This window comes from Musca autumnalis, unplaced genomic scaffold, assembly GCF_047663935.1.
Source record: "Musca autumnalis isolate F117 unplaced genomic scaffold, ASM4766393v1 scaffold_4, whole genome shotgun sequence".
NCBI classification, from domain to species: Eukaryota; Metazoa; Arthropoda; class Insecta; order Diptera; family Muscidae; genus Musca; species Musca autumnalis.
In genome coordinates, this window is record NW_027411977.1 from 96,911,956 (window position 1) to 96,934,650 (window position 22,695).

Here is a 22,695-nt window from a genome sequence, read left to right on the forward strand (position 1 = left end):
AAATTTCAAATGGGCCATAAAGAAAATCCAATGTTGGAAGACAAGTGAAGACACCAACTGGCAATTATCGAATGTCTTCTCAATTGCGCTCTTTTCTTTCTTTCGTACTTTTTTATATTGGTTACCAATTGTTAGGTGAGGGTGAGGGCCTTTGGCTTGTAGTGGATTTTGTTGGTGTTGTTGTTGCTGATTAGTAAAGTGCGTTGATATTTTGTTCAACTGTATACAACGCTCGCTGGGCAACGATGAGTTGTCACATATACTTATGTTACGGTGTCTTCTGTGGCATGTTGTTGTTGTCGGATTGTCTCTTCTTCTTTTGAATTCTTAATAAATCAAAGTAAAGAATATAAATTGGAACCAACACGCCTTCAACAGTCGCAGTTAGCATTATTCAGCCAACGGAGCCTCACACACAGGTGTAGCGAGTGCAAGCTTTGGTCTGAACCCAAAAAATAACAATCAACCAACCAACCAACCTACTTCAATTAAGCCAATAGACCAAATAAGGATTACATGGATTACCAAAAATTGATTTTTTAAGTGAACTATTGCAATTTTGTTTTGTGGAAAAATAGAAAGAAAGAAAAATCTTTCATTTTGTGCAATATCTGATAAATTCAATAGCCAAGAAAATAGAAAAAGAACATCTTTTTTTAATAAAATAAATTAAAGAAAAACTCCCAAGTGCTAAAGTGCCCGAAATTTTTTAACCGAACAGAAAAAAATAAGTTTTTTACAACAAAACGTTTAGATCCAAAGAATACGCAGAAACATGTGGAAATTCAGTGTTTTACTAATATGCCTAAGTGGATATTGTATGGCAGGTCCAGTGGGTTTGAAGGTGAGTTGTAATCTGTTAACATTTTGAATGTAAAACAAGTGGATTTGGAGTTTACGTGTGTAGATGTTTTTTTTGTGACACAATGAGAAGATTTAAGAAAAAATAGTGTTAAATTAAATTTTTATTTCAAAATTAAGGTCAATTTTTAAATAAGTATAAATGTGACAAAGGTTTGTAATAGCCAGTGAATTTGAAAATGTGGCTTTCGTTATCATTTTCGTATTAAATAGAGTCTATTTCATTCAGTCTTCTGCGAAATAGGAAATCGCCAAGATTGTGAAAATTCGAAAATGTGGAAAATGTTAGTTGCCAGTCATTTTTAATCGATATCAAAAATATTGAAAAAAGTAGCCGCCATCAACTTAGATCACGATTTTTCCAGCTGGTTGATTACCGCCACTTCGAAAATGTTCAAATCAAACACTTTTCATATTCAATAAGGTCAGTCCTATTGTATTTTTAGGTATATGTTGGGAGACCTGCTTCTTATCGCCGAGTGCACATGGCACAATCCCCCAATAGATATAACCACATTTAGCGAACGACCATCTATGTTAAAAGTGAGAAATGCACCACTATGTGTAAGAACTTGCCCTATCTTCAAACGTCCCTAAGATATCGAACAAATAAAAAATATATACATACATATGTATTAATTTTCATCTAAAAGCAAGTAATTGTCCATTTGACAGATATTTCTTAGTTAGTTTAAATCTTCATGTGATTAAAGACTAAACATAAAAAAAAGATTTTTAAATTGAAGTCCAGGAGAACACATTCATATTTCATAGCTGGTTGGCCTTCTGTGGGAAATTTCTTACTTCGACCTATGATCCTGTCTAAACAACTTTTGGATCCTTACCTCATGATGATCGGAACCCTAACATTTATTGTTCTTAAAAGCTTTACATTACATGAATGTGTTAAATAAATTAAACCATAAAGGGACCCAAGATTTGGATTTGAACTACTCGCAAAATGTTGACGTAGGAGACGGAAGTACCAAAATAACTCAAACAATGGTCATTTGAATAAGATCCCAAATTCTTAATTAAAAAAAACATACAATTGTGGTTTGTGGCTGTAGGATTTTTTGAGAATTTGGCTTCCCAAACATAAAAATGATCGTTGTAATCAGGACACCATTGACTGGATGAGTTTAAGACTTATAAAAACCCAAAGGAGTGATCACAAGGATTACTTGCAATAAACATTTTAAAACTGCTCCTAATGGAAAATTGTTGCTCTTGATATGGAAAGTGTGGACTAAATCGGTTACTCCCTTAGAAAATTATTGTCCTCACCAGCCATTTCAGTTACACTACACCTTTCAGTTCATTTCCTCAAGAAATATGGGTTTTCTCGCACAGAAGATATTACTTAATTCGGTCATTGAAAATGTTTTGTGGTACAACGGTAAGCACGCCACCTTTCATACGGTTTGCCCAGGTTCCATTTCCAGACCAGGCAACATCACATTGACGACATTTCCTTAGTATTTGAGGCTTGTCTGACTTATCTACAAGTAATGGCGTAAGATATGCCGTTCGGACCCTTCCATCAATAAAAAGCTAATACTATGAATAGGGGTGTACTCATTGATATGAAAGAAATCTGCCTTGTCCCTTCAGGGAAGTTTGAGGGAGCATATGTATGTATGTTGTACGACCAAATAGATCTTTTTATAACGCACTATATATTTTAGCATCTGATATTGATTTAACATACAATAATTTTTGAACATTTGACATTTTCTTTAATTTCATTCTCAAGAGGGGACGTTTTGCAGGATGATGAGTTACAAATTTTTAAAGGAACTTTTCCATGTTTTTCCAATGTGTAAAGCACTGTTTTAAAAGATTTAGAAAACTGCAAAGTATTAGGATGATGTATACACATTTCCTCACAATATTTTTTTTCATGTAAAAACAATTTATAGTTGCGTTCCAGAACCTGCAAATTAGTACTATTTTTCCAAGTTTGTGCTAAAAATTTTTCTGCTAGACGAATTTGACTGTGTAGAAACTTGCAAATGTAGCAAATGGTAAATTTGACATTTAATTGCCAGGGATAACTAGGTGCAAAAAGATTCAATGATAAATACATGCATACAAAACTAAAAAAAGAAGTCGGAAAAGTAAAAACAAAAAAACAAACGGAATGGAATGGAAAAAATAAAAAGTATTTCAAATTGTGATAAAAAAACATAACAAATGGATATAGGGAAGCAGTTTTATTCTTTTTGATGTCCTTTTTAGCTGGGTTTCTCTAGTCCGATTTTGACTCAATGTGACAAGATTTTTGATTTTGACAGTTGTTCACATTTTGACCACTTTTCCGTTCCCGTACATTTGCAACTTTTGATTTGCTGATTTGTAATTTATTTGACAAAGGTTGTTGACGCGCAAGACAAATTCTTTTGTTGCCTTAAATACTGATTTATGATCTGAGCTAATGTTGCCAAGTGAATCTACAACATTTTTATTAACAATTTCTTGTATACTCTCAAAAGTGAATGTGGCATATGAATAAGGTGTATTGGCCTTACCAGGATAAGTGACATATTGTTGCGTATATTGGAGAGATATGTTGTTAGTGCCGCAATAATTTATACACCCATATGCGAGCTTCCAGCGATCCAGTAGGACAGATATTAATACATTTTTTCAAAGATGTTTGAAATGGATTTGATCCTAACCACTATTTCGATGAGACATATTTTGATTGTATCAAAGTGCATATAACTTAATGGACATTATGTCTGGGGTGTAAAAATTCTAATTTTGATACACCGAACTCCGAATTTTTTTTTAAATACAAAGTGTAAGCTTGTCAGGGGAACTCGTGGCAAATTTGGTAATGATAGGACCGTGATAACGTGATTGTAGAAGAAATATTAGATTTCAAAGACGTGATAAATTATTTTATACTTTTTTATATTTTTTATCCCTTGCTCTACATGTTGAAAAAAACTAAAACAAAATCAAACAAATTTGCATCGTCAGGTTTCGCAGGATATATAATAAAACCACAAATAAATTTGTGAATTTTATTTATTAACAATTTGATCGTTAGCTTCCTAAATATACGTGACCTCACTTTAATTCAGTTGTATTTTAAAGACATTTCTTCAATTGATTTCCCGACCAACGATTCAAAAGATTCGTTTGAGAACGGTCCCATCCGTTGAAGAGAATTTTTTAATCGACTTTGAAATAGTAGAAAAGGCAGAAAGAAAAAGGTTAATGAATTTCTTTCGAAAAAAAGCGAAGGACATCTGGGATAGTATATTTTTTTTTGTGATATTTCCGCCTTGTTGATCAGCTTCAATATTTATAAACTTTAAAAAAAAAAACATTCCATTCATAATTAGAGAACTTCAATTGAAATTCAAAATTATCACATTTTCAAAACTTAATTATTGCACTATTTTAACATTTATTGTAATCATGTTGGTTTGAGAGTCATATTTGCCCATTTGTAATTCGAATTGTGTTTGTTTTAAATTTTTTATTAAATTAAATTTGTTCACTTGAAAATCGAATTATTCCATTGGCAATTTGAAGCTTTTCTTATGAAAGTGGAAATTTTACAATTCGAATTAATGTGAAAAATGAAATTTAAAAATAACGACATTGAAATAATGCCAGACAAATTTGAAAAACAAAATAGAAATCGTCACCACACGCCAACACGCCAACTTTTTTTCTAAAATATTGAATGGAAAAATCAAAGGATAGTACAAGGATAAGCTAACCTGGTATAAACAGGTTGGCTTATCCCTTCAGCTGACTATTAAGAAACTCAAAATCATAATTTTGTAAAAACTACTAGGTAGGGTTAGGCAAACTGCTTTATTGAGCTGATCGATCATTTTCATTCCGTTCACCAAAAGGAACCTGGTAGTTCACATCTTTTTCTTGAGAGTACCGTTGATGTTTGCACGTCCCTTTATCCTTATCACTTTTAACCCTTAGTCGATTTATTAGTCATCCCAATTAAAAACCCCAAACTTCTGTCTAAAACATAAAATTTCATTGAAAAAATGCAAGAATAGTACTAAGGTCTATACCCGGTCAGCTGATAAGTTCCGCTGATCTTGAAGTTTGCTGCCAAAAAACATTAATTAGTACGATTTGAAATTATAAGAAACTCAAATCAGAATAGCGTAAAGACAGTTAAGTAGAGTTGGGGAATCCGTTCATTGAGAGAATGTATTTTTCTTTTCGTTCCTTTCATTCGGTTCACCAAAAGGAACCAGTAGTTCGCTTCGGTCGTCCACTCATTTTCGTTCAGTATTACAGTTTAGTCTATCAGTTCTTGTGTATACCGTTTACGCTTTCGCTTCTCATCATCAATAGTTAAGAGTAATTGTTTCAGTCTTGGAGATAAGAAAATGAATGTTTCGTATCTCCCCATGCCAATCAGTATTGAAAAAATATTTTTATTTTAAAATAAAATATTCTTTTAATTTGTAAGTCGATATGATCAAGACACAACATTTTTGTTATTTTAAAATTCACAATCGAAATTATTGCTCGGTTCGTGAAACTGCAAGGTTCTACTAATTTGCTTAATTTTGTCAATTTTTAGATTTATAAATTGGTCCATAAATTCAAAAATAGTAAATTTTTGCAGGTTTTGGAACAGAAGATATTATTCGTATTAGAGTTTTTTTCCGGGTTAACCTTCTATATATGCAAAGGGATTGACATTTGAAAAATTTGAAAAATAGTGGATTCTTGCAGGTTTTTGAAAATTAGAGACAAGGCCGTTTGTATAAGAAATTTTTTTCGGGTTAACCTTCTTTATGACGATTTATTTGCCGTCTACGCAAAGGAATCCGCTTGTATGCAAACGTACTATATGAACGAAATGATTTAATTGTTCATTTTTCAACACTATGACATTTCTCATTTTATCAATGTAAGAGAAAGATAGAGCGAAAACTAAGGTAAAATAACGTAAGAAACTATATTCACTCGTTCAATATAATAAACTAGAAGAACTGTATGAAAAAGAGGAACCAAATGAACGACAGGAGCCAAATGAGCGACATAGAGGAATGAGCTGGATATGGTTCCGTTAGGTTATTTCTCGGCATCGTTCTATTGAATTGGTTCGTTCATGAACAACAACTCTACTACTAAATTTTGGTCTGTTCCTTTACTTTTGAAAATGGTAAAACCGGCAAAAGTAGCAAAAGATGTGAACTGCTCTCATATGAATTGTGTGGTGTTAGAAGTAAAGGAACGCTTTTCGAGTAAAAAGTGGTAAAACTTGAAGACTCTTGCACGTAAAGGAACAGAGCTTTTATTTTAAAAATTATAGACTTTGGATAATACGGAATTTGAAACAACATTTTTCGAATAACAAATAGAAAAATTCAAATAAAAAATTAAAATTTTTGAGAAAAAGTGAATAAAAAATCGAATTTGAAATTGTTATAAAATATTGAAACTCTTAATTTATAGACTATCACTCCTGTTGCTGTAAAAAAATTTTCTTGTGGTTTGAAATTTATGACTCGTTTCCCTAAGACGATTTGAATTCAAATTCGCTCGAACTACTACTAAAATTTCTATTTAAAAATATTTTACTAATTTTTGTTTTCAATCAAAAAAAAAAAAAAAAAAAAAAAAAAAAACAATATCGCACTACTGATATTGTTTTTTTTTCTCTTTAACCCATTTTTTGAGCTAACAACAAAAATCGGTAAAATTAAAACGCTTATAATCCCGGGAATTAACGATATTTATCAGTAAGTTAGCGACTAATAAAAATAGTCGAATAGTTCTACCGACAGCTAGAGTGCTGTCAACTTTTATTTAAACTTTTCTTTCATAATTTTGCGTTTTAAGGCAAGCGATTTTTGTCGGTAACTCAAAAAAAATGAGTTAGAGAGTCGAACTACAGGAGCTTGGTAGTAATTCGAACGAATTTGAATAGTCTTAGTAAAAAAATTTTAAAAAGTTTGATAGCAATTCGAACGAATTTAGTTTGTCGCGGCATTTGGCGTTCTTAGATCGAATTCCCCACTACAGCAATGATTTTACTCTACTATGTAACTCGATCTAGAAACGCATAATTTCGTGTCAAAATTTCAGTGAAATTACTCTAGTGTGGCCCGGGACTTTTGAAGCGTCTTAGTGAAACAGGTCATTAGCGTTTCATAATGCCATTTTAAATTCGAATTGATGCAATAATAATGGACTGTTTCACAACGACGATTCAAATACGTTGGAACTAAACTTCTGTGCCTTTAAAAATATTTAATTCATTATTGAGTTTCAATCAAATAAAATATTTTACAAAAACAAGGGTATGGTACCATTTCCACGAATTTTAATTCAAATCGTCTTAAGAAAATATGACGTAAGTGCGTCTGTGTGCTCAACACGTATTATAGAAATTATACCAATTTCGAATGACTTATCAAAGGCTAACTATAAAAGTTGCGATTTTCCAGTAAGATTCCAAACCAAATTCTTAGTATTGAATATAAAAAAAGGCAATACACATACAACTTTGTAATGAATCAAACAGAGTCTTGAGAGTTTTTTTTTTTTAATTTAGGAAATATAAACAGAAATTTGACATTTTTCCCGTTTGGATAAATTTTTCTTGCCACAAACATTTTCTTTTTAATTTCTGGTAAAGAAATTAAATAACTGCCAATATTATTTTGAATTAGGTCGTACTTGCTTTTTATTATATTTTATTGTCGATGACTAATGCCAGAATATCATGCTGCTTATGTGTCTCAGGCCCTAATGCCATATTTGCTGGTTTAATATTTATTTAAAATTAAAATCTGTTACATTGACCTCAACTCGAAACATGGCTTACATAGGCTTAGACAATAATATATGTTTTACCATTTAAAGAAAAAAAGTGTTGCCAAATTTGGACCACACTTAATTTGGTTACAAATCCTATGACAACATCCACAACAAAACACCTACAAACAGTGAAATGATCAAGAGCAATGAAAGGAAATGGTTGTGCATATCCGATTTCTTCTAAACAACATTTAACAACACCTAACCGAGGGACAAAAACTTGCACCTTAAATTCCAAATTGTCTTACGGAAGTAATTTCAATATTTTTTTTTTCAAACTCTTGATTTTTTCATTATGTTTTGTGCTTGTTGTTTATTTGTTTCTTCTCTTTTTCATTCATAATTTTTTACTCAGACACAGTTCTTTCTTTTGTTTTTTTCTTGATGTATTCTCTGTTCTCGTATATCATTTCTCCAAGTGGTCAGAAACGAAACACTTAAAATTCTAGACACAAACTCCTCAAACCCGCTAATAAAAAAAGGCCATACGTGTAATTTGTTTTGTGTGTCGTCGTCATCATCATGGTAGTCGTTGTCTTGAGTGTTTTCAAGCCAAGCATAAGGAAGGTAAAGAGTTTTCATTCTTGGGCCAGATAGTGGGTGCCAATGTATGTCTGTCTCGAAAAAAAGAAGTATTGTACCCTTGCAATTTCAGTTTAATTTTTTTCTTTTGGCATTAAAGAAAATTAGCATGCGTGCCTTTCAGCTTGATATCACTTGATCACTGACCATTTGTCTGAGATATTTTTGCTCGACGCTAGCTGGACTATTGACTGTCAGCCTAGCCATCAGACAGACACCCGGCTTAAATACATACATATGTATGCTAAAGTATGTATGAAATTATTTGTAAGTGGCCATAACGGTGGCAACATTGTAAGAAATACTCAAATCGGAAGTTTTTAAATGGTTAACGAGGATCTTTTCTCTTGGATCGTTCAGGAATTTTTATATGTGTATGTACGTAATTGCATGTATGTTTATTTTTTTTAATTTTCGTTGGAATTAGTTGTCTTTAACTGAATGCTTAAGTAGAACTTAATGTTAACTGTTGGTTTCTGTGAATATCTTAAGTATCCATAATAATTATATATTAGTTGTCTTTAATGCAATGCTGCAGGTTTCAATTGAATCATTATCAAAAATATGCATAATAAATGGTAGATAAATATTTGTGTATATATTACAAATTCCAAAATGTGTTATTGCGGTCGTGATCATCTAGAAACCTGTATGTTAAACAAATGTCCTTAGTTGGAAAATTAAGCAGAGAAGTTTACAAACGATAATTTGGAATAGGACATTGCAAAGATACAAACCTTTTTCACCAATACATTTGTATTTAACAATAAAAATCGGCATTTATCAGCAAAATATTACGAAAAAAAGTCTTTTTTAACAGATATTTTTTCACCTGACTAGGTACAGCTTCATCTACTTTCGGTACATTTTTGTTAAAATATATTGCATAGTTTTGTGACAAATGGCGGCCTTGGTTTTTGGCACATAATAATCTTGTCTTTCGGCGAGGGAATTTTAAAAATATTAATTTAAAAAAGAGTTTGGACCGTGGTAGTCAGTATTTAAATTTTTAGCAAAACATTGGTCAGTTTTTGGGCCATAAAACTATGGAAAACAAAAAATTTCTCTCTTAAAGACAAGATTTTAATGTACTAATAAGTCCACAAAAATAAATCCCACATTTTCAACAAAATTGTAGTAACTCGAAACTTTATATTTTTCAGTAGTGACAAAACACGATTGATACATTAGTAACTCTGAAGACATGAAGGTTTTTTGGGCGAAAGAGTAGACAAATAAATTTGACATTTTTACCGAGGGCGGAGTTGATCATCATGTATCGTTTTTAAAAAGTGAAAATATCAACATTTTCAGTTACTAGACTTTTGTTGAACAGGTGATATGATAATTGGTACTGCCGTTTGTGAGCTAGCGAGAACACAGACTTCAAAAATGCTAATTCGAGATAAAGGTTCTATGTCACATACAAAACACAATGAATTTTTCCCTTCCAACGTTAATATCTCAGTAACTTTTGTTCCGATCGTCTTGAAAAATCTTACCACATATTCTGTACTACTTATACTTCGAAATAAACCAAAAATCTTTTTTCCATTTTTCAAAAGTCACAAATAGCGGTAACCACTTAATACACCAAAAAGATGTGTCATTATCATAAAAATTTCAATATACAGTACGGTCTCGATAATGCGGACAATCGTTTTTCCGCGCAACTCGGTAATCCAGACGTTAAACCCGACAACGCAGTAATCCGGACACTAAAATTGCCCGGATTATCAAGAAATTTCAACTCGACAATCACTACTTTTTACTATTCGGTAATCCGGACAAATTCGATAATTCGGGCACCGCCGATACATGTGGTGTCTGGATTATGGAGGTTATACTGTAGTAGTTTATCGGCTTTTGAAATAACTCTGATATTTGACCATCAACAACACATTTAGTATTGATTTGAAGCTCAGACAATCTACTTTCATTACCAGGTTATTCTCTTGGAATAGATCGGAAAGAAGCGTAGATAGCCGCGATGGTAATAAAATTCCGAGATTTGGGATAGGATCCTTTATATATATCAAGTATTTGACCACTTTTGATAACCCAATTTGGCCCAAGCTAAGAAAGTCTTCTTTATTATTTGTCATTTTTGCTGAAATGGTCCCAACAAAGGCAGGGATATTTGTCATTACAATTAAAATCCAGAAAGTGGACAAATGGGATGGATCAGCGACTTTAGCGGCATCTCGGTTGCATTGACATGTTTTTCCTTTGGAATACGCCTGATAGTAAAACCTTGACTATTTTCCCACAGAAGTTTTTTCGCTCATTCCCACTACCGAAGATTTTCCGATCATCGCTAAAATGAAAATGCACCTTCTATCAACAAAGTTAATCCAATAAAAATTCCCTGATGATGCGATTAAAATTTAGTCCGATAGCTTGGTTACAAGATTTAGGTGGACAAACGGACGGATAGACACTCGTAGCCAGTCGAAATCATTTATAACGACGGTCAAGGGACCGACGGAATTGGTCGTTATACCTGATATGTCGTTATAACGTCAAGTTATTCGATGTGTTACATACAAACTTTTGAACCAAAAACAAATTTAAAAATACTCTCTTCACATAGTCGTTTGGGATATTTCAAAGGTTTGTGACTTTGCTATTGTTTCCACAAAATTGTCTTGTGTAAACGTCAGGTAAAAAACACCTATAATAACGATTGCCGATAACGACGTTTTTGGTACAATAATCAGGTCCCTAGGATATACATAAATACTCTGTTCTGTATTTTTTTTTTCTAAAAAGATGCTATTCTGTTCGTCTATAAAGACTCCGACATTCTTCAGGTCGTGTCTAAATATTGCTTATTCTACTGTGGTCGTATATAAAAACCTCTATGAGGACTAACTGCTGATAGTTTATATAGACTTGCTTATGGTTTGGTATATGAAGATCCTCTTCTGCTTGATTCTTTTCTGTAGGACGCGTCGTACTATGTTCCACACGTTATAGGGACTCAGCGATAAAAAACGACCCAAATCATTGAGGAAGGAGTATAATCTGGCTGCATCCAATGATATGAAAGAAGTTTCCCATTGTCTTAAAACATCCTAATCAGGGACGTAAGCAGGGCTTTTTTTATGACGAAATTTCGTTGCAGAAAATTTGTAGCCGATTTAGCCCTGTTCTCATGAATGGATCAAACGATTCGTTCCAAAATATTGGTCCTTTTAATAATATTTATCAAACTTAGATAAAGTTCGAAGATGGGCCATTTCGGTGCACTGCTTCCGGCACCTCCCTCACAAAAGTTCAAAAATTCTCTCTAAAATGGCGAGCACGGTAACTCTAAAATGGACCAACCGATTTGATCCTCAAATATGTACTATATCTGTTCACACCGTCTGTTTTTTTGCATCAGATTGTCCTCGCTGTCCTTATATCTAGCAACTGTACTATTTTATTCTGGGCAAGTCCATACTTCCTGAGATAATGACCCTAAAGCTCTAAAGACTCCTACCGGCATTACTTAAGAATTGAGTATCCGATTAGGCCAACCTTTTACACATCGTAAAATATCTTCCGAACGTACATCAAGTTCCATACCAGTAAAACTTGGAGAGCTACATGTTAAAATAATGTTGTTTTGTTAATGAAATTTTTTTTCTAGGATGAAAGTCTATGTCGAACTACACATTCGTATCCTCCCTCATAGAAATTCAAATTTTTTGCTTAAGTGCAGTTCAAGGGTTGTACGAGGATGGTTTTGAATTTTTTACAGAATTTACTTCTTGTGGGTGGTACCGTGGTATATACACCTGCCTTGCACAAGATTTGCGGTTCGAATCCCAATCCAGGCAACATCAAATTTCAATGGTGAAAAAAAGCCCCACACAAGATTTGCGGTTCGAATCCAATCCAGGCAACATCAAATTTCAATGGTGGCAAAATACCCCACTGTGTAATGTTGGCGACGTTTCCTGAGTATTTCAGCCATGTAGAAGTTCTCTACAAGTGGTGTCGTAAGACACGGCGCTCGGACTCGGCGATAAACAGTAATGCTTGGTTTACATTTACGAAACCCACTGTATTTCAACTGTCAATTCCATTGCTCAAACGTCAAATGAAATCGAATGGATTTCAGATGAGTTTTCATTTGATGTATACACAAAGGAATTGACTGTTGAAATCGAGTGGATTTCGTAAATGTAAACTAAGCATAGGTCCCATTTTATTGAATTAATATGAATCGGGGTGCACTCATTAATGTGAGAGAAGTCTGCCTTGTCCCTTCTGCGATGTTTGTGGAACAATTATATTATATAATATAATATGTTTTGTGGGCAAGTCCTTGCTTGCAGACATAATGGTCCAAAAGCACGAAAAAAACCTACTGCAACCGTTTCAAATTTTCAATTACGGTCAAAAGGGAGTTCTCCTGAGATATGGGACCGAAATTACAAAATATTTATAGCCACTCCCTCAAACATCTGTCGTTCTAAAGATTTTAGTAGTATTTGTTGCTGTATTTTTATTTTGTGTAAAATGCCTTGATAAGATCGGCCAGTGGAAAAACTAAGTCTACTCTGTGTGATATTTATCCCACAAACACATAAAAAGCTTCTTCTAATTTTAATTTTTAAAACTATGGAACTATTCACAGTTAGTATCACCCATTGTACAATAATTTTCAGATAGAGTCGAACGACATTTTGTATTCTTATTTCCATTTTCGATTTACAGTAGGGATATATGTAAGTTTTTTGATATCTCCAAAGATACAACCGGAAGACTTCACTCATATGAATGGAAGTTTCTTCAAGTCCAAACGAACTGCCTCACACAATAGGAACGACTTATAGGGACGTTTCTTCAGAACAATTTCGTTAAAGTTGGCGCCCACGACGGACGATACATTGATATACCCAATATTGATCTTCACGCTGCACATTATGAACATATTTGTGTAATTTTTGTTATATGCACAACTTAAGAGCTTTTGAGGACTAGCAAACTTTTTTTTACAAAACAGGGCTTCTCTCTGTCATTTTTCTGACCATACACCGGGCTAAAAAAAACCGTAATTGTCCATGGATGCAGCAGTACCAATGACAAGTATATCTGCCTAGAACGCAAGAAGTCGTTACGTCAGACCACTGAGCAAGCAACTTGACATTTGTCGGTTAAGGAAAATTCTCGACAATTGGTGTCGTGTTTGACACAATAAAATTTGGGTCTGGCGATAAGATCGGGGTCCCACATAACCTGGGCTGCATTTTCTTGAACAATTTTACACTTCTCGAAAGGAAAATACGCTACTGAAAATAAAGTAGTGAACTTCAACATTTCACATTTTTATAATGCCAGGCATGTCGCAATCAATATCTATGTATGTATATAAAAATGTATCCGTAAAACTGTTGCATATTATTGTCAACTACTAAGTCTCTTACGAGCATAGCTTGTATACAATAGCAATTAATCATATAAACATCAATAAAACAAATCACTCATAGGCCCCTCAAAGTCAAAAAATTATTTAATAAACATTTTCTTTACATTTTTTCCATTTTCAATAGAAGAAATAAAATAAAAAACCGAAAATAAAATTTCTAATTAAAATGCAAACAACAAACATTGTTCAAACCATTTACTCTAGGTACTACTGCTGATAACCAAACGATAACAATAACAACAACAACAGCAAAAACGACTCAATTGATTTACAAAATAATATGTGATAATATTTCATACCAAACCAAAATTGATAGAAATGAGAAATTTTTATTACCCCACCATTACAAAATGCCATTATGACCACGACTACTCTGACTGTCATAATAATCACAAAACCAAAAAATAATAATGCTATAAATTCGACAAAAGCCACAGGAAAGAAAAAACGAAAAAGACGGCAAACATGCAGGTGCAATTTGTACATAGTTGCCCAGGAAGGGTATTTGTGTATGTATGTGACAAAGTGGCGCATGCGCAGCACACACAATATGCATGATGGTGTTGGTGGCCACACCACCACTCATTCATTCACTCTTCAAGTGTTTCAAGAAATTGTTTTTGGAATTTCAAAATGAAAGCCAAAAATCCAATAACCGAACATTCGGATATAACATTGAACTGGCTATACGAAATTGTAAATAAATAAAAATTGAATTTATTAATGCAAGCAAACACCAATGCCATCACCACCCACCACTACCACCCACTCACAGCAGTGAAATAATGAAATTTCACTTTTTGCCCCGAGAAACTAGAACACAAGTGAAATTTTGTGTAATTTTTAATTTGTTTTTTTTTTTTTGCATTTGATTTTGTGCGGGGGGTTGTTGATCATTGCTCGTAATCGATTGACCAAATCCAATAAGCCACTTTGGTGTTTTGTCATCATTGGTCACGTGCACTGTATTGCTCATAAAAACGAAAAGAAAGACATATGCGGCGGCTTCATAACAAATTCATGTCATGTTTTATATCCCAAAAATTTTACTATCGAACGGGTTTTCAATTGCAATGCATTTGTCTGTGTGTGTCTATTTTCAGAAGAACTTACCAATTGGCCTACAACAAAGAGCGAATGATGCTGCCGCAGATAATGCCATTATGGCGGAAACAGAAACTGCTGCTGCGGAAACCAGCCAACCAGCTGATATGTCTCTTTTGTCCAGCTTAACATTGCCCAGTAATGCCACATCTATTAGGGCTGACATTACCGACAACTTCTCCTGTGAGAACAAGCCCTATGGTTATTATGCCGATGTTGAGAATGATTGCCAAATCTTCCACGTATGCTTGCCCGTTACATATGCCGATGGTAAGGAGAACACATTCCGTTGGAGTTTCATTTGCCCCGAAGAAACTGTATTCAGTCAGGTATGCATCAAGGTTATTTTAAACAAGTTCATGCCTCTCTAATAATGACCACTTTTCAGGATTCATTCACTTGCATGCGTCCCGAGGACATGGCCATTTCCTGTGAAGAGTCTCTTAACTATTACGAATTGAATCGTAATTTTGGTATGGTTGAACCAGAAGTTGAAAAGGAAAACAACGAAGTAGCCGAAGCTGAGGTCCAACCCGAAGCCGCCGTTGTCCAGCCCGTTGTTACCATGCCAGAACCCATGAAGCCAGCTGAGGAACCCGTAAAAATGAATCGTCGTAAACCAGGCCTTTCTTATGCCGCCCAAAAGAAACCCAGCTATCCTTTGCGTAAAGTTCCTCAAACTCAGCCACAAATGAATTCCATTGCTAGCGAACAGCCTACTGCCGAAAACACCGAAGCTGCTCAGAAAGTAGAAGAAGAAGAAATTAAACCTGTTGTACAAAAATTCAGCAGACGCCCCGTTCCAGTAATGCCTAATTCTTTCAAGGATAAAATCCTAAATATTGGCAATGCCGATAACGTTAATTCTTTGCGTGCGGATTTGTTCAATCAAAAACGTAAACGCCCCTCGTTGTTCAACAAAAAGCCTGTAGAACAAGCTGCTGAAGAAACCACTCAACAGGATGAAAAAGTATCCGAACAGAGTTTTTCCCCCATGGAGTCTGAAATGTCAGTCACCAATACTGAAACTCAATTGGCCGATTCCGAAGTTGAAGCCACCCAACCTGAAGAAGTTTTTGTAAAACCAGAAGAGTCTCAAATGGAATCTGAGAAGCCTGTTCAAGTTTTGGAAGCGTTTGAAGAAATTCCTGCTGTAATTGCTGAAGTTGAAGAACCAGCCCAACAAGAAGCCGTAGAAGAAGAACAAGAAGTTGCCAAAAATGAGGAAGAAATTGTTGCTGAGGAATCACAAGCTGCAGTTGTAGAACAGACCCAAGAACCAGCTGATGAAGAACCTGCTCAGGAAGAGGAAGTGAAACCCGTTGTTACTGAAGAAGAAGTTCAAACTGCTGAAGAAACCCAAAATCTCGATCAAGCTGAAGAGGTTAAAACCGTTCCTGAAATTGCTGAAGCTAATGTTGAAAAAGAACAAAATGAAGAAGTTGCTGAAAACACCGAAGATGTTGTTGCTAATGCCGAGGAACTAGAAAAAGCTGAAGAACCACAAGTTCCTGAAGAGGCCCACAGCGCCGAAGATGTTGCAGATGTTGTCGCCGCCGTTGAAGAAGAAATTCAAACTGCCGAAGATGTAAAATCTGCCCAAGAAAATGTTAGTGCCGAAGAAGAAGTTCAAACAGCAGATGAAGCTGTCCCAGCTGCTGAAGAAACTCAAAACGTTTATGAAGTTATACCCGTAGCAGAAGAAACACAAACTAATGATGAAGCCAAATCTGCTGAGGAGGAAGAACCTGTTGCATCAGAAGTCCAAGCCGCCGAAGAAATCCAAACTGTCGAAGAAGTCCCTACTGTTGAAGAAGTTCAAGCTGCCGATGAAGTCGCTGCCCCCGAAGAAGTCCAAGCTGCCGATGAAGTCGCAGCTCCTGAAGAAGTCCAAGTTGTCGAAGAAGTCCAAGCTCCCGAAAACGCCCAAGCTGCTGAAGAAGTTCAAACTCCCGAAGATGTCCAAGTTGCCGAAGAAGTTCCAACTCCCGAGGAAGTCCAATCTCCCGTAGAAGTCCAAGCTGCTGAAGAAACCCAATCTGCAGAAGAAACCCAATCTGTCGAAGAAACCCAATCTGCCGAAGAAACCCAAGCTGCTGAAGAATCTCAATCGTCCGTAGAAGCCCAAACTCCCGAAGAAGTTCAAACTGTCGAAGATGTCCAATCTGGTGAAGACAACCAATCTGCCGAAGAAGCCCAAATTCCCAAAGAAGTTCAAGCTTCCGAAGAAGTCCAAGCTACCCAAGAAGTTGAAACTCCCGAAGAAGTCCAAGTTCCCCAAGAAGTTGAAGCTTCTGAAGAAATCCAAACTGCCGAAGTAGCCCAATCTTCGGACGAAATTCAAGCTCCCCAAGAAGTTGAAGCTTCCGAAGAAGTTCAAGCTCCCCAAGAAGTTCAAACTTCTGAAGAAGTTCAAAGCGCTGAGGAAGTAGTTCCCGTCGCCGATGAATACGTGCCCGCTGCTGAAGAACACCAAACCGCAGAGGAAGTTAAAGCCGTCCAAGAAAATGTTGAAGAAGTTCAATCATCTGATGAAACCCAAGCTTCCGAAGAAGTAGTTGTACCAGCTGCTGAAGAAACACATGATGTTGAAACAGTTGCCGAAGAAGTGGCCGATGAAATTCAACCAGCAGTTGTTGAAAGTGAAAACCCTGAAAATGATCAAGTTGTAGAACAATCTGAAGTTGTTCCAGAAATAACTGAAACTGAAGTTGCAGAGGAAACCAAACCTGTGATTGAAGCTGAATCTCAAGCCGAAGAAGTGATACCAGTTCAAGAAGAAGAAATTCAAAATGTTGCCGAAGAACCCGTCATGGCTGAGGAAACCGAATCATCTCCCTCAGTGGAAAACGAACAAGACGAAGTCAAGAGTGCTTTACCCGTTGATGAGAAACTCTCAGAACCAGCCATTTTTGAAGAGAACTCCGAAGAAGGCGCTGCCGCTCCAGTCGTTCAGCCAGTTGAAGAAATGGAAGCTGAAAAGCCAGCCGGTGCTCCTGAATCCATGCAAGCCACAGAAGAAATGTCTGTTCAAGATCCAATGGTCGAACAAATGCTAGAAGAAACTAGCGCAGATGAAACTAAGAAACAGAGCCTTGGCGGATTCAAACCTGTTGACCCTGTGATGGCCGCTGAAGCTGAACAATTAATTGCAGATTTCATTAACACTTTGAGAAGAAATGAATTTACCAATGAAAAACCTGGTATGCAATTGGGAATGCCAATCGGTGATGCTGATTTTGCACCAGAACCTGAACAAGTTTCCGAAGAGGATATGAATAGAGTATTGGCTGCTCAGGAAATCCTTGAACAAGCTGATCATGCTGCTGAAGAAATGAAAAATGAACATCAACCCCAAATTATTGAGGCTGCAGCCGCTTCTGATGAAGATCAAACCGTAGATAATGAGGAAGAACATCAAGAAGAACCCAAAGTAGATGCAGAACAAGAAACTTCATTTTTGAAATCTACTGAAGTTCAAGGAGAGCAACAGCCTGTTGTACTTCCAGTAACAGTTCCAGAATTGATCATGTCCCATGTAGCCCAACAAGTGCCTGTAGAAATCGTTTCCGCTCCTGTTGAAGATGAACAAGAGCAAGCTGAAGAACAGAGCGCCAATGATAATGCCCCCGCTGATGTACCCACAGCTAGTGAAGAAGAACACAGCGAAATGGAGGAACCAGCCGTTTTTATGGGTGGCTACAAACCTTTGAGCATTGATGACATTGTTGAATTGGTCAAGGAACGTTTAGATCAAAAACCCAAGGATGCCATGGAAACTCCCATGCAATTGGATCAAGTCTTAGGCGAAGCTAAGCCAAATGCTGAAGAAGAAGAGGAACCTGTTCCAGCCGCTGAGCAATCAGCTGATGAAAGCCATCAGCAATCGGAAGAAGAGATTGTCATGCCAATCTATCATCGTTCAACTGAACCCCTTAAGTTCGATGCTGCTGTTCAAACCGATAGCCAAGAAGAATCAGTTGCCGCCGTTGAAGCTGCTGACACTCCTGCCGCTCAAGAAAAATCTACTCGTTCCTTAAGATCTCGCAACATGGATCCCCGCAAACGTCGTTTCCTCTTCAGGTCAGACGAAAGCTAAGTTAGACAATTCGCCCACCAGAACAGCCTTTCGAAGGCCGTTCGCCTTTAAAAGCTGAGCCATAAATCCCGCCCAAAATCTTATTATTTTAGATTTTTTTAATATTCGCGTTTCATTTGCTTCTTTACCTACTATCATCCTACCCTCTCTCTTTCGTTCATCTGTTGCTCCTCTATATTTTAAATGACAAAACGTTTAGGTTTTAATTTCACTCCATCTCTCGCCAAAAGCCCCTTTTCCAATCACTTAAGAGATCGTGTGATGGGTATCCGTAAGGCATAACAAGTAAATTGACTGTTTCCGCATTGCTTTTTCTTTGAAAAATGCACTTCAAAGAAATGACACAGAACACGCTTTTGATATGCGTTTCTTGTTTAGAATTAAATTTAATTTAAAGCGTATTTTCTAGACGTTCTATTTATTCAGAATGGCTTAAATTATTTCGAAATATTATTTTTTTGTTTTGTTATTTATTTTGCGATTTGAAAAAGATAAAATAATAATGCATTTTTTAATTGTATGTCGATTTTGTATTTTAAATAAAAAACCATAAAATATTATTTGCAAGCCGTTTTTATTTGGAACTAGCAGACTGCGTTGCTGGGCCGTAGTAATGAGTTTTAATGACAAATTTTTATGGACTTTATGCTTGACAATTCCAAAATAGTTATTTCCTACCTCACTTCTTCATTGTCAAACCGAAGAAGATTTTAAATTTTTCGACAGATTTTGTCTGTAACCTTTCATTTCCCTTACGGACTTTGTCGGATTTCGCCCAGTGATGCTGTTTAGGATTTATTATTATCGTTTTTATCCTAAAACGATGTAATTATAAAAGTTAAAAACGTTAACGTCGACTTAACGGATTCTCCCGCTTATTGAGACTTATATGTTTTACTTTTTCATGGCTGATGATGGACTGCTGAACCTCACCATTTAAGGAAATTTGTAAATATATCATATTTCTTGATCGGACCACGGGACATTCCTGAATATTTTATGAAAATTGCATGAAATTAAGTTCAGTTGTTTTGGAAAAAAAATGGGCTTATCTTTCCTTTACCGACCCACTGCAGAAAATTATGAAAAAATTACCACAGATGGTGCTTTTTATTCCGGTTCCAACCATGTATTGTTTTTGTTGCGGAAACGTATACTTCCCGAGTTATGGGCCTCCAAAAATCCACAAAGGCCCTAACCTATAACTTTGCAAACCACTGCAGAAAATTAACGAAAAATTACCACAGATAGTGCTTTTCATTCCGATTCCAACCATTTATTGCTTTTGTTGCGGAAATGTATACTTCCCGAAATATAGGCCTCCAATATTCCACAACCGCCCTAGTCTATAATGTTGCCAAACCACCGCAGAAAATTATTAAAAAAATTACCACAAATTGTGATGTTTATACTGATTTCAACGATGTATTATTTTGTTGATGGGTATGTACACTTCCCGAGATATAGGTCTCCAAAAATATTAAATTTAAAAAAAAAATTTGTTCCCGTTCCCGAGATTTGCACCTGTCCATAGGAGAAAGTCTTAATTCCCGGCCGAAGGCAGGCTATTTAGAGAAAAATATCTAATTTGCCAAAATTTTAGACTAGGGCCATTGTTGAAGTTTGAAGGCCCATATCTCGGGAAGTATACATTTCCGCAACAAAAGCAATACATCATTGGAATTGGAATAAACACACTATCTGTGGTAATTTTTCATAGTTTTCGGCGATGTTTTGCCAACGTTATAGGTTAGGGCCTTTGTGGATCTTTAGAGGCCCATTACTCGGGAAGTATACATTTCCGCAACAGAAGCAATACATGGTTGGAATCGGGAGAAAAAGCACTATCTGTGGTAATTTTTTCATATATTTCTGCGGTGGGTCGGTAAAGGAAAGGAGTTCCAAAAAATTTTTTGAAATGAGTGGGCGTGGTCATCAGTTTTCAAGATATAACATTTTTAACAAAGTGGCTCGAAATATGTACCTAGGGTTCACACAACCCCATTGCCTGCCAAAATTTATATTGAAACCGATATTTTGGCTTATACATATAGCGTTTAAAAGAAAGGCGTGGGGAAATCCTTCGAAATTTATAAAATATACAAAACAACGGCAAACATTGAGCTGCAAATTTAATGGAAATCGGTTCAGTAATATTGGAGATATAACATATTTAAAAAAAAAAGGCTTTGTCGGGTCTTTAGGTCCCACAGAAGTACTAGATTGTAGATTTATCCGTAAAATTTTAAACCGATACATGCGTAAGTTTTGCAAATATAGCGTATTTTAAAAATGTCTCATAGGGGAGGTACCCCGCCCCTCTGGAATTCAATAAAGTATGTGGCCTGTTTCCCGGGGCCATCCCTGTACATTCCCTGACAATTTCAGGAAAATCGGTTCAGTAGTTTTTGCAGAAAAAATGTAAATTGAAGATTAAAAGAAGTGGGCGTGGAAACATTTTCTTTCCATAAAAACCTAAGTTGGGTTATGACGGCATTTGATATCTATTCATAAAATTTATAAAGTTATGGCAGTTTTTTTAATATGGCAAAGGGAAGTACCCCGCCCTTTCGAAATTCAAGGAAATATGTATATTATTTTCAGGAAAATCGGATCAGTAGTTTCATATGTAACATATTTTAAAAAGTGGGCGAGGTCAAATTTTTGGTTCCTAAAAAAGTAGGCAGGTACAATTGTTTCGCAAATTAATTTCCAAACCGAAACATTAGTAATTATTGTTAATACAGCATTTTCAAAAAATAGGGTATAGGGAAAGTACCCCGCCCCCACCGAAATTCAACTAAATTTGTAGGCTATTTTAAACGGGGGGCCATCCCTGCACATTCCCTGACAATTTCAGAAAATAGGTTCAGTAGTTTTTATAGAAATTATTAAAATTGAAAATCAAAAAAGTGGGCGTAAGAGTGGGCTTGGTAAAATTTTCTTTGCATAAAAACCCAAGTTGGGTTATGACGAACATTTCAAAAAATAATTATCCAAATCAGTCCAGCCGTTCTCAACTGATGCCATTACCAACGAACTATATTTGACTTTTATTTATAAAGATATCTGACGTGGGTGTGTTTTAATCGAAACTTATTTATGTTTCACAAAATGTCACTATAGGTAATTTGGTCTGTTTTTGAGGCAAAAAATAGTAACAGCGGAATAAAAGGATTTTTAACTTTTTAAATTATTTGTGTGTAAAAGTGAGATAAAACAAAGATTTCTACAGATAAATTCGGATATAACGAACAGCGGTTATAAGCAACTACGTACATATATAACGAACAAAGCTATTTCTTGAAGGCAATCTTGAGGAACACTGCTCTATCACCGAAATATCCTCCTTGGCTGAAGACTTCCATCAAAGCTTTGGTCCGACTTTTCTGTGTCGATTGTCAACTACGTTAGATGGATAACTTTCATATTTTGGTTTGCGATGACTTACGTTGAAATAGGTCGAAGAGAAGATACCAATTAAAAACCAAGTAAGAACGGCCGGAACGAACTGTTTACACACTCCACCATGAACTGTATTGAAGTAAATAGGAACAATTGGTTTCGTTTCGTTTACGAAAGTACTAAGCTCTTCCTCTTATTCATTACAAGAGCTTTTGTATTATCTGACAACAAACCCCAGCAAAAATTCGGATCCATTAGTCATTACAAGGCAAACCTACTTACTTTGCTCCTCACTAAGTAATGAGTCTAGGCAGCGGAATTTTATGCAACCCTTATTTTTGGTCCGATTTATGTCAAATTTTGGGACTGGGCATATTTTTGGTTTCTGATTACATTG

General features: G+C 35.6%; 1 protein-coding gene across 1 annotated transcript; it reads left to right on the forward strand.

Annotated features, from left to right (window-relative positions):
- The first annotated feature begins 380 nt into the window (after window positions 1–380).
- On the forward strand, window positions 381–19,451 carry LOC141401940 (uncharacterized). Its single transcript, XM_073982513.1, has 3 exons — window positions 381–844; window positions 14,794–15,123; window positions 15,183–19,451. The coding sequence occupies exons 1-3, from the start codon at window positions 776–778 to the stop codon at window positions 18,891–18,893; spliced, it is 4,110 nt and encodes a 1,369-aa protein (XP_073838614.1). The 5' UTR covers window positions 381–775; the 3' UTR covers window positions 18,894–19,451.
- Window positions 19,452–22,695: the final 3,244 nt, after the last annotated feature.

Excerpts from the sequence above, each read along its gene's own strand:
- LOC141401940 (XM_073982513.1), top strand. The coding sequence starts at position 776 with ATGTGGAAATTCAGTGTTTTACTAATATGCCTAAGTGGATATTGTATG. Across the intron at positions 845-14,793 it reads CAGGTCCAGTGGGTTTGAAG|AAGAACTTACCAATTGGCCT; the intron begins GTGAGTTGTAAT and ends GTCTATTTTCAG. Across the intron at positions 15,124-15,182 it reads AAGAAACTGTATTCAGTCAG|GATTCATTCACTTGCATGCG; the intron begins GTATGCATCAAG and ends ACCACTTTTCAG.